Source organism: Protomyctophum parallelum, assembly GCF_964188405.1.
Source record: "Protomyctophum parallelum genome assembly, chromosome: 3".
Lineage (NCBI taxonomy): Eukaryota > Metazoa > Chordata > Actinopteri > Myctophiformes > Myctophidae > Protomyctophum > Protomyctophum parallelum.
In genome coordinates this window covers 47,190,110-47,208,426 of record NC_139698.1, presented here as the reverse complement: position 1 = coordinate 47,208,426, position 18,317 = coordinate 47,190,110, and the positions used below count along the sequence as shown (strand labels likewise).

Here is an 18,317-nt window from a genome sequence, read left to right as displayed (position 1 = left end):
GTAATAGATATTGTTGAGGACCATTTCCCTGGTCCTACCAAGAGAAATGGTGCTATCCACTCCTATACAGCCCCCCATTCTGTGTTGCCTAGAACTGGATTTCTGAAAAAAATCAGTAACATTATGAAGTACATCTCGGTGACATCACAAAGATGTTGAAAATGAGTGGTATTCCCCTTTAATCACTGATGTCTGTCTGTCGCTAATTGAATTCAACGGCGCACATTTTCCCCTGGTGTGTCAGCCGTCGGCACGGGTGCTACAGCCTGGTCCAGATGTTCGCCCCTGTGTCCCAACTGTCACACCACACACACACACACACACACACACACACACACACACACACACACACAGACCCGGCTCTGTGTGAGTGTGTGTTGTTCCAATCAAATTATATCGGGAGGACACTAGACCTGCCATTAAAAGAAATGCAGTTTATTTGTTTTGGGGCGTCTGGGAAATTAACAAGCGTACGTGTCGGTTTGCTACCTTCCACACAGGCGATATTTGTTCAAGTAGATGTACTCGATTACTGTACTGTGTTACTTTGACTTTTCCAGAGTATTTTCTTTCCCCACGACTCGGTGGCAAATATTGTACTTTTTCACTCCAGTTATTTATTTTGCAGATAACAAAACATACATGAGTCACCATGCATAAATCATTCAATGAATGAATGAATGGTTTTTTTTTTCGTGTCTTGTCATTAAGACCCATCCCTTACGGGATTATAAGACACCAACAACATAAATAAACAAAGCAAACTTCAAGCTCACAACCATCATACAAGCTCACAAACTGTTGAAATGGGCCATTCGAGTCTGGAGTGAAATGTCTTAACAACCCATTCAAACTGGTCATGACATGAAAAAGTTTGAGAACCACTGACATGGAAACATTAGGTTTTTCAGAAAACTGTTTTAAAGACAATTATTTTGTCCTCATCGTGATCATCAATGTCACCCTAATTTGTATAATTCCTCCTCTTCTTCAGTCTTCAGTTCCAAATTTGCATTTCCACTTTGTTTACAATGTCCACCATTGTTATGTTGATTTTCCAAGCTGGCATGGAATGGAAACGAGCCTGGTTTTATCTAGCATCAGTATTATAATGACTCAAATATTAAATAATCTGCATACCAGCACCCCCACCACCTCAGGACATTGTGGTACTGCAGCTAAAACTGCTTTCCAAGTCCATTAAGAATTGACAAGGACTGGTTATATCAGAGTGGTGATTGAGGCTCAAACCATTAGAAATAAGTTTGAGGGACAATATGATATTAAATATTAAAAGCAGTTTTAAAATGCATGTTATTTGCGCTTGAATGTATTAAAATGCTCTGTTTCACAGTCCTGTTCCTTTTTGTTTACTTGTTGTTTGTTAGGTCGAAGGTTAAGGGGGAAGGCGTTCTACTACGTCGGAGGAAAGGTGTTTTGTGAAGAAGACTTTCTGGTGAGTGACAGGTGTTGGTTGATGTAAGGCTCTTTTAAAGGTGCTGTTTGTTGCATAGTTTCTGTTAAATGGTCATTATTGATATGCTCTGTGTTTGTTCAGTAACAGGGGTCTGACTCCCTGTCTCTCCAGCTGTTTAGTAAACAGAGAAAATACATTTTCAGGTCAGGATACCAAATTCATCCAATCAGGAGAGAGAACTCATGCAGGACACAGCAGAAGCGAGTGAAATTGTAAGTAATGAAACAAATAAATGAGCAGACAAGACTGGAGGTGGAACACGAGCTGATAATGATCTCTGTGCAGGGTTCTCTCTGTTACTGAACAAATACTGTAATAATACTGTGTCTATACTAATACTATATTACTATCGTAATATAGATAGAGCTTTAATGTCTTTAACAATATCACCTTTAGTTTCTTTTAACAACAAAATATCACTTACACAACACTGTTAAATAGATTTGATTTTTAGCACATGAATCATATGTCTTTTCAATTCTGCACAGTAAAATCCTCAGTGTTAATTTATTTGACTTAGTTACAAATGGATACATTCGCTTTTACTGAGTCACTGCCTTTTCCACAGACTATGGGCTATACCCTTACCACTTATCCCTAAACCTATTTGCCATTTTTTTACTATTTTGAAAAACCTTTTAAAATATGTCAAATAGCTACAAGCTACTAATATCTACAAGCTCACAATGTGTCGATGGAGATCGGCTAGTTGAACCATTTTAAAAGGCAAGATAATAATTTTAATCGGCCCTATAACTTTAAATCCCTCAGAGTCTGCAGGGGTGAGATCAAATGCTTGAGGCCCTACACTACAGCCTCCAAGGAAAGTGCATGCCATGTGGTGGTCCTCATATTCTGAGCACCTTATTTCCAACTCAAAAAGTGTGGCAGGTCTTTCCCCCCTTGGCCCCTTTGCGATTATGTGGCCGGCGTGACTTCTAAACGTCAGAGTTAAACGGGAGAGTTTGACCCCTAAACATAAAATGTAAACGGGAGAGCTTGACCCGGTGGCCGGGCTTCGAGCATCTCACGCAGTCATTCCCGTATCGCTTTCCTCCTCTGGGTGGGATCGGGGGGGGGGAGGAAGGTCAGTAACTAGAGATGGTACTTAGCGATGGTTTATGTTAGGGTGGTGGACGTTTTAAGCACTTGAACCCCAGCATCCCTATTCTGGTTGGAACGTATGGCAAAATATGGCCGATCTACAAGCTCACAACGCATCACAACTAAGTTGACAACGTGAGCTTGTAGATCTGCTATCTTTTGGCGAACATATTTGGTGTAGAGTAAACGAGCGTACTAAAGTACAGTGAACACTCAAGTCTCAACTCAATTAATGAAAGTTTTTGGTGATGATAGTGTACAAGAATGTCTTCTGTTCAGAGCAGACCCGGGTCAAAGCGGTATTTGCATATCATTTGCAGTATTTATTTATTCTTCTGACCTAACTGCTGTACCAGAAACGTGAGGCTCACCATGTGAAGACATTTCAGATTGTGTTTACATTGCTGATTAAAAAAAAGCACAATTCAGCCGGGTCTGAACTAGCTGTCACCAACCCACTGCTCTCCACATAGATCTAAAACAAGAATGACATGCGTATCATTAACTGCCAGGTGAAACAAGCGCTCTCTGTTGTGCATCTGTCCCCCTTTTTTTTTCTTTCTCTCCCATATTATTCTTATTCTTATTATATTATCATGTATGTTTCTGTGTCACAACCTTGTGTCCGTTGTTTGCGTTAGTTTCCAACGTTCTGTTCATGGTTAAATCGCGGTGTTTCGTTATGGCTTTCCTGCTCTCCAGTTATAACATTAGCAGCTGTTGGCAGTAGCTTCGAGCTGCGGCGGTGTTGCATGCAGTGTGGGTGCAGTCTACCGCCGTGCGGGGGTGCAGTTCTTAGTTTAGACTAGTCATTGGTTAGACCAGTCATTAGTCCTACAACCTATCTCAAACCCTCACCCTAACCTCCCATGGGGCAGCACACCTAAACCTAACCTTAACCCTCTCCCAACCCTTAACGCACCCCTCACCAACCTTAATCCGCTCGACGAGACACCGGAAGTGTGGTCGAAGTGCGGAAGGCCACAGTGCCACTCAAGTGACTACTGGCCACTCGCAGCGTGTCTTTTCCGGGACGTATCAATTCAATCCAAAGAGGCTTCATTAGCATGAGAAAAAATAACGTTTACATTGCCTCTGATTGGCCTACCGAACGAATGCTCTGTGACGCACAAAGCTTCTGTGAAGCACAGACGCCCCCGAGCTGAAGGAGGCGTCTACCTTTCTATGTCTATGGTTCTCCACTCCCTCCTAATCGGCATCAGGAGGACGAGTACACCCCCTTCCCATCCTAGCGGTGCCTTGGCTTGGCTCCGCCCTCAGTTGTCAGTATGGTCACCACCAGTTCCGGGTGGCCGTCGCAGTGCTAGGCCTGTCACAATTATTCGCAATTATTTTTGCATACTCTTCAAAATCGTTTCCATGTTGAAAAATACAATGAATTGGCAACTTAAATCTCATAATGGTGATGACAGCCGCCCTACACAGTGGCCCCAGCCAGCCTCATCCTTCTCTTTCTGACCTCGTCTGTGACCCACAGAGCGGAAGGCCCACGCCGTGATCTGCGTTTCTGATGTGGTCCTCCCCCCTATGTGACACCAAATGCCATTCTTGGCATTCTTGTGTGGACGCCACCCAGTGCCTTTTTCCACATTAATTCACAGAACTGTTGCAGAACTCCACCCATCTAAATACTGTAGTTCTGTAACAAATGCCACGACTTGGTTTGGTTCCGCCTTAAGACCCTCGGAAAGATCCGAGATGACTCGGCCAGTCAATGATTAATACAGTACACAGAATACACACTAATCCTTAACATCTGTGATTGTTTTAAGAGTGCATATTTCCACGTCACTTGTTTTGGTTACTGCCCTAGAGAAACATGGTAGAGCCTTTGGATTATGTGTGTGATTTTATCAGCACATCAAACAGAAGCGTGATAATACTAGTATAAACATGGGCTTGATTGAGTCTGTCACCCAGATCTAGTAAAGAATGACGCTGTACAGTTACACAGTAAAATCCTCTGTGTCCATTTAATCTGCAACTCCAAGAATGTAGTGTTAAATTAGAGTAGACAAGTGGAACCAAAATGTGGACCATTTATTCACTATTGAAGTTCAACTGACTCTGAGGAACAAATTAGTGAGTGATGTGTTAAATTAAATTGTAACCTTTTGTCCAAGTGAGTGTACGAAGATGTGCAAATGATTGTTCAAAGAGTGCACAGGTCCATTTGGTTCCTCTTAGAGTTTATTTAACGCTGAGGATTTTACAGCGTATGCTTTTTCAGTTCCTCTTTGACCTCAGTGTCAGACCGTCGTGACGTGGCTGTGACTGTGTCATAGTTGTGACATGTTTGTCCTCTCCTTGTGTTTCAGTACTCTGGCTTCCAGCAGTCTGCAGACAAGTGCAACGCATGTGGCCATCTGATCATGGACATGGTGAGTGCAAATTGTGTGTGTGTGTGTGTGTGTGTGTATGCATGTGCATGTGCGTGTGCGTGCGTGTGCGTGCGCACGCGCGCAGAGGCAGATTCCTTCCTCAAACATTCAGTAACTCCACCCGTAATAAGCTTCCTGTGGGCACATCTGGATAACTACTCGGGAGGAAGTGGCGACTGTGGTGTGTGTGTGTGTTCACTTTTTCCTTTTTAAGCATATGAGCTCTAGCATCTCTATTCTGGGCATGTCATAATAGACGAACAGCGTTTGGTTTGTGAAGCAAAATGGGGATTTAAAAATTGTGATATTACCGCACATTAAGAGGCTCAAGGGTAGCCATGGCTGAATAGTTAGAGAGGCCGCCTGGGAATGATAAAGTCGCCGGTTCGTCCCGCGTTCTTGGGCAAAGATTGTTTAATATTCATCTGACAGTGTTTCAATCCTGTTGTGGATCTTCATCAGGTCATCCACAACGGGATCAAAACGTTGTCAGACAAATATAATATATAATAATAATATATAATAAAGAAGTATTTTTTTGTGTGCAGGCTCTATCCATCTATAAACTGAAGTCTCTTTAGCCCAGCCGCCCACCTGTTGATGTGCGTTACCTGTACTTACCTCTTTAAAGGAGTATTAAGTATGAGTATTAAGCACACACATACAAGCTGGTGGGAAAACATCAGGGCCGAGACTGAGACCCAGGATGTGTGTGTGTGTGGGTGTGTTCTTGCGATGACAAAGTAATGAGTTGAAGTGTACCAGCATAGGAACACGAGTGTACATGTGTTCTCCATACACACCCAGCATGCTTCATGTACAGCCAACAGTAAAGATGGTGTACGTATGTCTCAATTACGTATGTCCCCAAAAAAGAACAATGGTTCTTTTGTCTTGATCTCTTTACTAAAAAGACAGAATGAAGTCTGTTCATAGTGTATTGACCTAATATTCTCCTTCTTTGTGTGTGTGTGTGTGTGTGTGTGTGTGTGTGTGTGTGTGCGCATGCGTGCGTGTGTGTGTGCGCGCGTGTGCGCTCGTGTGTGCGTCGCAGATCCTTCAAGCTCTTGGGAAGTCGTACCACCCAGGCTGTTTCCGCTGTGTCATCTGCAACGAGAGTCTGGATGGAGTGCCCTTCACTGTGGACACGGAGAACAAGATCTACTGCATCAAAGACTATCACAGGTACTCATGGTTGAAATGAGATCTACTGCATCAAAGGCAGTGTTGGCAACATAATGACAAACAAAGTCAGTCAATAAGTACCCAATGACATAATTGTGGAGGCAGACGCTCAAACAAACACAGTCACTTACACCTCTGAGAATTTCGAACTAGCTGAACACCACTGCAGAGACACAAATACGAACGTTGTGTGTGTGATTGTGTGTGTGATTGGCCAGACACTAAGGGCTCCATTTTCGTCACCGCTAAACCCCTTATCCCTAAACTTCTTTGCCTTTTTTTTACTATTTTGAAAAACATTTTTGAATAGTTCAACTAGCCAATCTACATCGACACGTTGTGAGCTTGTAGACTGGCCATTTTAACTATTCAAAATAGTAAAAAAAATAAATAAAAAAGGCAAAGAAGTTTAGGGATATGGGGTTTAGCGGTGATGAAAATTGAGCCCTAAATGTGCAACCTATTGTACGTACAGTACTTGACTATTTTGTCTGCTTACTTGGGTGCAGATGATGCCAAAGTATGATGAATGTAGGAAATTCAATAATTCATCACAGAAAGTGTGGCTGAATCCTGGTGGCTCAGAGCAGTCCATGGCCTTAACACCACACTGACACAGAACCAGCTGCCATCCCCACTTCACTTCACTCTGCTTTTCTCACAAATGAAGAAAAGACATTGTTAACAATATCAAAGTGAAGTGTTTGAGCCCATTAAAGAGTGGTATTGATGTTTGTCCTCTGCTAAGCTATGTTTAAAACGAAAGCACGACCAGATCAGGTTCAGGGGGTCCACGGTGGGTTGGGTTTCCCTCTGTAACACCCCCCAGCTCCGCCACGTGCGCCAGACACTTGAGAAGGCTCTCAAGGAGTGTGTGTGTGGGTGCGGGGGAATACTTGCTGTCCTGTTGCAGTTGAAGGGGGTGTGTGTGTGTGTGTGTGTGTGTGTGTGTGTGTGTGGCCGTTGTACCTCTCTGGCTAAACGCAGGGGTCTTGCTGGCTGAGGGATGCAAACAACACAGCGTGTGACTGAGGCTGCGAGCGAGTGGAAAAGCAGCACAGCTTGTGACTTTCTGCTAGAACAATCAGTGCGCTGTGAGCTGCAAAAAGTAAAAAAAGAAAACCTGGATGCTCACTCTCTCCACTTAAACTCTCCACTGGTTTTATGGAAAGAAACCAGGAGGACAAATGCCACTGCATCACCAATGTTATGTAATTGTGGTCACCTGTGGATGCACTGTGTGCAGACCAGTTCACACTTGTAAAAGAGACTTCAGTCTCAATGTGGTTTTTACTGGTTAAATAAAGGTTAAAAAAAAAAAAAAAAAAAGACCAGTACAGTATAGCATCGCTGTGGGCAGAAACCTCTTATCTCCATATTCTTTTTGCGTTTTTTTTGTTTTTTTTTTACCCTCTTGGGTCCATTTGGTTCCATGTGTGCACTCTCAGAGTTGAGGTGGGGTTATTGATTAAATGGCTCTATATTCTGAGCGCAATCGCTGTGGTTATTTATGTATGTCAGCATTGTCAGACTCAGTCATGGCCCTGACACTGAGGCCCTGGGTGCAGACATCCAGGTGCCAACCATCTGCAGGCAGGGGAAAAAATGAATTCATTTACCTTTTGGATTTGTTTTGTTTTCCTACTCTTTAACGATTGGTGGAATGATGTGCGTGAGAGAGAGCCAGCACATCTGCAGACCTGGCATACCCTTATCCCTGCTTAGTGGAACCAGAACCCTAGGGTGGGTTGAGAAGTGTAGACCGGCTGTTGCAGTCCGAGAGGGAAAGTGTAGGGTCAAGTCAACTTGTCATCAATGTAACTTGTGCTCATATTTAAAGTTGTGAAAGCCTGTCCATGCCGAGAACGATAACTACTGTATTGTATGTTCTTTCAAAACAATCCTATTTCAAGTGGATGGCCCCACAACACGTTCAGAGCAAATTGATGACAACCAATCACAATTCATCCAAACTGACAGGGTGTGGACTACCCTTAGCCCCAAACTGCTATTCAAAAATAGCAGATATACTGCACTTGTATATGTGGCGTGCTACTTTTGAACATTTAGAAGAATCTGTGTGAGAACTACTGATTCAGACAGGCATTTGTAGAATTGGCCTCGGGTCTTAAATGGTTAAGGATTGAAAGGGGTACATACACCAGACATGCACAGTAGCATTACAATAATCTTAGGCTCAGGGTTTACAGTTGAAAATGTTCTATCGTGACATTGTTTCTTTGTTTGTGTGACTCTCCCAGGGTCCTGGCTCCTAAATGTGCAGCCTGTAACCAGCCCATCCTTCCCTCTGAGGTAAGACCACGTCAACCTGCAATACAGAGCACTTTAGTCATGAGGATTATGTCACAATGCTGTGTGTTGGTTCAAAGTCCTGTGGACAGGTTCAGTGCCAATACATTACGGCATGCTCTGTTATCAGCCACAAATGGCCTACTCCTGTTTCAGTTTACGATAGACTGATGGCTAAAATAAACCGCAATCAACCCCTGTAACTGCAGACTGTGGTTAAAGGTGGTGAGGTCATCCTTTCACGAAGAAAGGTGAATAAGAATCGTAATCACTTCTTTGAACATTCCTACAAGGAAGTATTTGTCACACCGTGACTGCCCAACAAAACATGACTGATGCAAAACTACATAAAAAATGTAGATACAGTATTTTGTAACTTTTTGTTTACAAAAAGAAATCACAGTTTTAAATCTTTACCAAAACCGACACAAAAGCACTTTCAACCTTGTGTCCCCATTTTGACATAGGCAGGGTTTTTGTTAAAAAAAAACAATTCATAAATGGCAAAAAATACTGTTACCAAGGCAAGTCATACAACAATGTATAAATACTAGGGCTGTCAACCAATTGAACATTTTAATCAGATTAATCACAGCTTAAAATTTATCATGATTTATCACCATTTGAACTACCGGTATGTCCGGAACCGAAAGATAAGTGACTCTATCTCTCGCTCTCTTCATGTATCTGTCTCTCACCCCGTTGTCGTGCTATATGATTTGAGCTGATACCTATGTAAATTGTGCAGCCTTTTACCGACTTGTGTATTTCCCCTTCTAGATAGGGCTCTCTTTCCATCTCGTTTAGATCTATCAGCCATCAGATACCAGCACGATATATATATAGATATAGATAGATCGATAGATGGTTTCTGCCAGACAGTGATGTATAAATGTCCTGTGTTGAACTGATGAAATTAAAAATAACTGTACCAGCGAATACAATGTCGCGTTATCCAACCCTGTAGACCTGTATCTCATGTGGTTACAGACCGATGAGCTGCCTGGAGGTGAACTTGAGTAACAGGCAGTGGCGTAAAGTAACATTTACCCAAGTACTGTACTTACTACATAAATACATTTTTAGGTACTTTTACATGAGTATTTCCAATTTTTCCATTACAATATACTTCCACTCCACCACAACAGAGGCAAATATTTGTTGATTTGTTTTACAGATGTGAATGAGGAAAAACGTTAGTTCAAGCTTGTGGATCTTCTACTTTTTATGCTTTTGTGCGACGCTGTAGTATGATCAAGTAGAGATATGTACTTGGTAACTTCCCCACCCCTGGTGGTACTGTAGGTGGTAACTTCCCCACCACTGTTGGTACTGTAGGTATTGGATGTCTCAAGGTCGTGCCCCTAAGGAAGAAGTGAGGATGATTTAGCGTGTGCGGTAAGGAAGAAGTGAGGATGATTTAGCGTGTGCAGTAAGGTATCCCTTTAAAGACCTGTGGTGATGTGGAGCGAGGGGAACGTGGTCTGAGGCGTGCGTCAGGCGATCAGCTTTCCCTCTTTTAAAAGAGTTGTTCACCTGGTGAACTTTAGCCAGCAGGTGTTCAGTAAACATGCCATGCTTGTGTCACCGTTCGTATCGTGTACCAATGGATCCCAATATAGTTATTATTTAGTCACAAGCTGTTGTTAATACTTTTCATTTGTTAAATATGTGTAAACCACTTTCGACCATTATTTGCAAAAAACATTTGAACTTTTTGTTTTTTTTGGTGAAAGGCAAAAATTGCTGAGCTTGTAGATCAGCTATGTTTTCTACTTTTGAGCTATACTGTCATAAAATAGCTATAAGAAAGTAATATTAACCTAAACACACAATCCAAGTCCATTTGAATACAGTAAAAAACTAAAATTACAGTGCAGAAGAATAGAGTTAATAACAATAAGGCAACGACAAGCAGAAATGTTTTAGCTGTGCGTTAAAAGAACAGAGTTTTAGCAGACCTGCAGTTTTCTGGGAGTTTTTTCTAGATATTCATGTGGTACATAAAATCTGAACACTGCTCTCCCATGTTTAGTTTTGATTTTAGGGAAAGAAAGCAGACCTTTCCCAGTTGACCCCAGAGAGGTCTGGATGGTTCATATCACATCACACAGTGAACCATGCTTGCTAAACCAACAGTATTATTTTTTAAATAATTTTGACATAACAAAGATCCAAGAACTGGAGTGATGTGCTCCACTTTCATGGTATTCGATAAAGTGTGGCTGTACCACTCTGTGTCTGTCTGCAGATGGGTAATAAATAATCAATAGGCTCTTGTCCTATTTTAGACCACCGACTAAAAGAAAATGCCAGGTGTGGGAAGTGCATACAGTACTTAAGTACACAGTAATTTATTAAATGTACTTACTCTCCACCACTACATACAGTACTTGCAGCTCCAAACCTCCAAAATTAGAGCTGACTTTGCTGGAATGCCCTCCCCTCCCCTCCTCTCACAGTACCATACGTGGGTATTCAGAGGGGTACAGTAGCGTGCTCATACTGTATGTACAGTATGTGTGCAGGAGGGTTACTTAGTTTGTCACGCTTATTCTGTCACCACAAGAATGCATGACGTAAGCACAAAATGATGACAACTCAGGCTATTTGGTTTATCTTTGTTTGTAAATCTTGCACACTTGCTTTTTACAGTACGTTAGATTTATTTCCGTATGGGTCTGAATACCTTTTTATCTTTGGGTCAAAGTGCTGTGACATCATGTCTGTGGGCAAATGACATCACGTGAGTCAATATAAATACATCTTAAAAGTTAAAACGCTTAGGCCGCCAGCATTTATTGATAAATTGTGATATAATTCACACCTGCATTTTTTCCTGTTCATCTCTTATTTTGAAGAGCCAAAACTCCAGACCGGATGTTATGATCTTATGTTGGGTTGTGTGATTTTTTTTTTTTGAGGGGCCTATGTCTAGCTTTTGGTGTGTCCACAAACATTAAATTCCCATTGACAATGAATGGAAGATTTTACGTCATAGTGTCTGACTCTGAACAAATACAGTTTTACGTCATGATGATGTACGATAAGAGCGCCCCTCACTTCACACAGGTGTGATTTTATTATTTATTATACGTGGTTTAAAATGCTGTTCATGTTGTGAAGGTATTTGGTCGGTATTACGACCCGGACTAGGTGAACCTTGGATCGCAACATCAAAATGGGCTCCCTCCTACCCAGTTCCCAATTCAGACAGACCACACATGGTTAAAATCCTAAGGGCTGTATTTTGCGTGTCTTAAGTACCAGGTCTTATTCCCTAACTTGAGTAAACTAAAGACCTGGAGAAGAAGCTCCACCCCTGCGCCCGACTGACGCAACGGACAGCTTCCCGGACACGCTCTCCTCCGCGTCTGTTGGGCGCGGAGGACGTGGAGCTTCTTTTCCATCCACCAGCTGTCTAAAAACTGTGCGCAGCCGAAAACGTGTGCAACCACGCGCGACAGTCTGCCTGCGCCCAATCACTGCTCATCACTCGCTCGTCACCCCAGCTGATCCTCCATCAGTCACTCCTCATTCTCTCTCTCTCTCTCTCTCTCTCTCTCTCTCACACACACACTAAGGGAAAAAGGACAGCAACACAGGAATATACACATGAGGCAGGATGTGGAAGGTTTACAGATATGATTGACCTATCTGTCCGTGTGTCTGTCTCTCCAGGGGTCAGATGAATGTTTACTGATATGATTGACCTATCTGTCCATGTGTCTGTCTCTCCAGGGGTCAGATGAAACCATTCGAGTTGTATCCATGGACAAAGACTACCACGTGGAGTGCTATCACTGTGAGGTGGGTTCAAAACAAACTTTTAGTCAAAACGTGCATACCTGTAGACTCACATCCTATGTGGGCGCTGGCATGTAAAACATGAAACCTGCCAGGCGCACTGCTTTTCTTGTTAATTCGTTGCTGGGCTCAGTGCGTGGTGTGAGACCAGCAACGTTGTATCGTTAAGTCTGGATTTGGCTCTTTGTGACAGAGAAATTACCTCAGACGATGTTCACATTCACTCTACAGCTGGTAGTGCCACGGATCCTTGTCAAAGAGCTGTTATGGTAAATGGTGCATTTATATAGCGCAGAGTGCTTTGTTAGCGCCAACCTGCACATCGGGAGCTATTAGGGGTTCAGTGTCCTGCTCAAGGACACTGGTACTAACTCTGGGGGATCCCGGGATCAAACTGGGAACCTTCCGGTTCCCATCCAGCCACTCTACCCCTGAGCCACTGCCGCCCATGAGAGCTAGAATGAGAGCTTAATTCATTTGTAGGGCTTTATTGCAAGCTAAAGCTTAAATGCACTAAGGCCCATCGTCAATTTAATTCCCTAGGGTGTACAAATGTACGGTAACCAAATTGACCCGTAACACTCTGGGGATTTAAATGAAAGCAGAGGATTTTATAGAGAGAGGCTGCGGAGCACCTCAACTCTGTCTGATGATTTTTGACTTGAGCACATCTCCTGTTTCGCTGGAGGCTGAGTGACTGACAGCTCTCATTGTTTGGAAACAAATCAGCAGCTCCTCAGGGGGACAGGGTAGCATTTTTGTCCAGGCCAGTGGTTCTCAAACCTTTTTGCATCGCGTGCATTTGGCCGCAGACCCCCGGAACAGATTTAGGTTGAAACTTTATTTATTTTAAGATAAAAAAAAACTAATTGCAGCTTAATTATAAATAGGTTTAAAGAGGTGGAACACGTTTCTGATTCTGTATTAACTAATTTAGCAGGGGGCTTTAACATAACGGCTGAGGTTTGCCAAACTCGCCGTCATACTGACTGTTATGCCTTTGCTATGAACCTCGTGTTCATACCTGCTACTTTTTTGTGCTACAGTATTATGAACAAATCTCTGATTTCTCTTTTGACCCGCTCCTTTCCCGTTTTGTTTCCCTCCTTATATATAAATAATAATTCCACTTTTCAGCTGTGACGATGTGACAAAGTGTGCAATGCTCCTCTTCCTCTGTGCTGTAGGACTGTAAGATGGAGCTCAACGACGAGGAGGGTCACCGCTGCTACCCACTCAACGGTCACCTGCTGTGTCACTCCTGTCACCTCAAACACATCGAGCCTGGCTGCTCCTCGCCCATCGCTGCCTCCTCCTACCAACGCTAGATGTTGTCAAACAGCGCCATCTTGTGGATCTCCGGAGAACTGATCAGACAATTTTTTCCCCTGCCAAAGAATGCTGTTTACTCCACTGGTTTCTCAAGTGGGTCCAGGGGGCTACCGGAGGGCTCTAACTCGAGTGTACAGATGGAACCAAATGGACCCTTTAACACTGACAGGTCCCAGAGAAAAAGTAATATTAAATGGGGGGTCTTTGGAATTAAAAAAGGTTGAGAATTTGTGAACTAAACTGGGAGCCCAAATTGCACTGCAAAATCCTGTGCTTTGTTTTGTCTGCTCTATGAAGCCCCTTTTCCACTGGGGTTGAACCGGTTCCATTTTTTTTTTCTGGACTAATTTTGAACCAAATTAATCTGTTCAGACCTAAAAGTTGGTAAAAAAAATCTTGCCCTGAAGTGAAGAAATAAAGAAATAAAGAACGGAACCAGTTCTAGAACCAAAGTTCTTTTGGTGGAAAAGGTCTGAGAGTGTACACATGGTACCAAATGTGCTTTTTTCCCTGTTATCAAAGAGCACCATCTAGTGGCTCTCTGGAGAACATGGGTCAGGGTTACAGACCCTGGAACCCCATGTTAAGAACCAGTGGTTTATTCAAGCCTGTTGAGATGTTTATTTGATGTAATGAGCTGTTGTGCCTTGAAAGCAATGGCCACGTTCATTTCTGTCACAGACGGATGAAATCATTTTCCAAAGCCATTGTCTCCTGGAACACAGCGAAACAAGTCATTACACCCACTGAATACTGATTTTGTAAATATCACTTTTGCATTGGCTGTGTACATATTGGAAATACATTATATACTGTCTGTACTGTGCCTTTTCAGCTTCAGTGACTGACACCGGTTCACCTTAAGGGTGCAGCTGATGTGCGAGCCTATAGAATTGAATTATATCCCTATTCACAGCTACAACTTAGACCTAAACATAATGCTCTTTAACCACAACAAGAACTATAAGTGAACCGTGTGAAGTATTTCGTTGGATGGGTTCTGGGTTTGTTTCCATGCGCTGTGGCTCGGTTTCAGATGAGGTTCTCAGAACCGTTTCAGGTGACGTAGTCGGAAAGAGCCAATAGTCTTGATTCTCATTTCTCACACGTTTTCTGCTGTGGAATATATATGAGTTTGAATCCGTAGGTGATTCCTATATGACAGACAGATGTCACCATGTTAACTTCATAGTGACACAGATGCCAGCCAGGTACCATATATCATATATTCAAGATTTACAAATGAGAAATGAACACTGAGGATTTACTGTGTACAGTAATAGTTTGTCACCTCATGTAACGTTTTGCTATTTGACAGGTTGTTCATTACAATATTTTCTGAAATCGAAATTTGTTCTTCCCTGACAACAATGTTGTTTAACTCCTCATGATAATGAAATAAATGCATTATTTCAATTATGAATGTTTGGTTACAAGTTACAACCATCTCAGACTACCAGCTATAATGTGCCACATATTTTGCAACACTTTATTTGGATAAAAAGTATAGGATTATTTGAATGACCTGGTCAGTGGTGGATCATCATGGTATGATATGATATAGTACTTTGTCAGTTTGCACTGAAATTCGTTTTGCGACCCAGCGGCCTTGTATGCAACACAAACACATTTGACAACACAGGATAGAAAATAAATAGTTACATACATGGAAACATAAGGGCAGAGAGCAATGTCCACAGCTCAGTCTAGTCCTGGCCAAAATCCTGATTAAGCCTCAGAGTTGATTGATGGACAAAATACCTCTTCAGTCTGACCTTATTGTATGCTGGAACACCATCTCCTTCCTGAAGGCAGCAACCTATCCACACTTTTCCTGGGCTGTGTGTGCTCCAGTTCCTGTTGATTTAATTGGATATCATTGGTCATCTGACCAGTTTCATTGGCTTTCATTGGATCAAATCGACAGGAACTGGAGCACACACAGCCCAGGAAAAGTGTGGATACTCTCCATACAAGACATGGCTAGTATTAGAGGTGATATTCCTTGCTAACCTTAGGATGCTGTTATCATACGTGGATGTATAGAGCCTCTGAAGTGGTTGTCCAACAATATTTGAACAAATGTTTAGTTGTTGCAACATTTGTGACTTTAAGGCTACAGACAAACATCCATATCAACCCAGATTCGGCACAAACAAGGGACTAAATTAATTTAACTCCGGCTATGCCACCAAAATGTGGAATGCCTACCAAGACATGCGAATCCCTTGACTCCTTCATGCTCTCAAAGGGCACCTACGGACAGCTGCAATTTGAACCTGCCCCCTGTAAAATCTGAATCCCCACCCACCCCTTTTCCCCCCACAATGTTTTTTTTACCCTTTTTACCTCCTCTATGATGATTTCCTGTTTTTGGCGATATAGAAGTGTATATTTGTACGTCTCTAAATATGATGAATTGTAAACAAGTGTAATGCTTTATGGTGTCGTCCACAGTTAACAGTTTTGTATGGAGTTCAATCAATATTGCATTGGTGGGGCAGGCATTAAAACTTGCATCATTGCGGTCTTGCATCGTTCCCGAGCAGGTCTGTGCCGGTCTAGTAGCAGATATAGAAAATAGCAGAGTGGGATATACTGTACCTATATATACCTAAACATTACAACGAGCACACACGAAAACATGATGTCTGTCTTCTTGAACTGGAGAGTACCCTATACTGGCTGCATGGTGTTTAGTAGAGCCTGCTGTTTTTGGCTTTATTGATAGAACTAGAGCCTGCTGTGCTTATTATTGATATTTACAGCAAGATCCCTACATCTGGTTCCTCTTGGCCACATGGAGAGGTCTTGCATAATGAAGCAATCCTGTTGTGAACTTTGTAGGCCTATTTTGCTTTTTAGGATGGTGATGTCAAAAAGTCTTCTCACTCAGACAAATTAATGTTTCCGTAAAGGTTTTCAGGGACACACCAAAGCCTGCTCTTAATTAGAATAGACAGCAGCTCAGAGTGCACCAGTGAAGATCACTGTAGGACAACTCATGTGAGTAAGATAACATTTAAACAAATTGATGAATATAATACATTATATTGTACTGCATAATACAATGTATATTATTATTATAATCAGATTCAGTAGTGGACAAAGTAACCCAATGTACTTGATTCGAAAGTATCAGATAGGCTACTGTTCGTCAAATATGCAATAATACTCAATAATGAACTTCAAGTGAAAGTTGTATTCCTTCAAAGTTTTATTTACTGGTTTTAATACTAATACATTGCTGTATTGTTTATACAATGCATTTAGAGTGAAAAACCTCACTCACTTATATAACCACTATGCTACACAACGAGACAAATCAAGAGAACAATCATTTATCTTAACCCTAGAACACTAAACATATTTTTTTTAACATATCATCATCGTACATCATCATACATCATCTCATTCCGGCCAATCACAATTTGCGCCCTCACCTTCGTCATCAATGTATTTGTTACACAATGTTTGTGTTTACCCAAACACTCAAAATTGTCCATTCATTGTCAATGGTATTTTAATGTTTGTGTAGGACAAAGTTTGTGCACACACACCAAAAGCTGGACATACAGTAAAGTATAGGCCCTCAAAAATATTCCTAAAAAACATGTATGTGTCTTTGAAATGAAACATTGTGGCTGATCATTAGTAAAGTTGAACTCTATTGTATTATTAATATCCTTCAGGTGTCCAGAGAGACCTCATCGTCCAGAGAGACATGGCCAGAGTGCTTGCAGTGTGTCTTATGCTGCTGTGTGTTCTACCAGCAGTGAGAACCACAGACATGGCCGTGGACTGTGAGTATCAGGAGGTCAAAGGTCAAACCCATTCACTAAATTATAACGGCGGCTTCCAAACTTTTTAGCTCGAGACCCAAAAGAGAAATTAAAGGTTGGCCTGCTATTTTCACTTATTAAACCTTTTAAAAACGTAGGCTATTTATGGAATTATTAGATTGGTCCATTTTATGTATCAAATACTTACATTTTTGGAAATGCTTTGAATTGATGAAAAGTTCAGATTTCTTTTAGTTAAACTTATTTTTGGAATCTTTCGATTTTTTTTACACGTAGGAAACTGACAAAAGGGATATTTTCTCGCAACCCATACAAAATTGGTCCGTGGCCCAAAGATGGGTTCCGAGTCCCGACCCACTGTTTGGGAAACAATATAAAAACAATATAAAAGAGACAAGTCTCACGAAAGAACCTTATCTCTCCTCATGCTTCATTTCTCTAGTGCTTTAATACTATGTCTTTGCTGTTGGGCAGAAACCTTGTATCTCCATAGGTCATCTGTGCCTCGAACATATAAATCTTGTCCCCACATGTCTCAATATTTGCCGTTTACAATGAAAGGAGAAATTAGGTCAAATGTCAGCCAAATATGACGTAAATTTGTGGCAACACAAACATTAAATGCCATTGACAATGAAGGGAAAATGTATGTCATACTGTGTGTATAACCAATCACATAAATTCAGTTGTTCATGAGATGATAATTATAAGAGCGCCCCTCACTCTAATTTCACTATTCTTAAAATAATAATAAAAGGACCGGTTTTGGACAAAAGCTAAGGTTTCTACCTGACATTGATGATATTGAGACCTATTTACGACACACCTGTTCAAGAACTTTGCGATCTCTTTCCAGACAAATGCTTGACCTCATCATGAACAGTAGCAACGACTGGG

General features: G+C 41.8%; 1 protein-coding gene across 2 annotated transcripts in view; it reads left to right on the top strand.

Annotated features, from left to right (window-relative positions):
- The window catches only part of limd1a (LIM domains containing 1a), a 38,939-nt gene extending 23,912 nt beyond the window's left edge, over nt 1–15,027 (top strand). The window contains exons 4-10 of one of the 2 annotated variants that reach the window (XM_083761608.1): nt 1,389–1,456; nt 1,621–1,689; nt 4,921–4,983; nt 6,038–6,168; nt 8,430–8,481; nt 12,220–12,288; nt 13,473–15,027. In XM_083761608.1, the coding sequence (XP_083617734.1) occupies nt 1,389–1,456; nt 1,621–1,689; nt 4,921–4,983; nt 6,038–6,168; nt 8,430–8,481; nt 12,220–12,288; nt 13,473–13,613 (593 nt within the window). In that variant the 3' untranslated portion in view covers nt 13,614–15,027. The remainder of the gene's footprint in view (nt 1–1,388; nt 1,457–1,620; nt 1,690–4,920; nt 4,984–6,037; nt 6,169–8,429; nt 8,482–12,219; nt 12,289–13,472) is intronic. The other variant, XM_083761609.1, reaches the window with a different exon arrangement.
- Nucleotides 15,028–18,317: the final 3,290 nt, after the last annotated feature.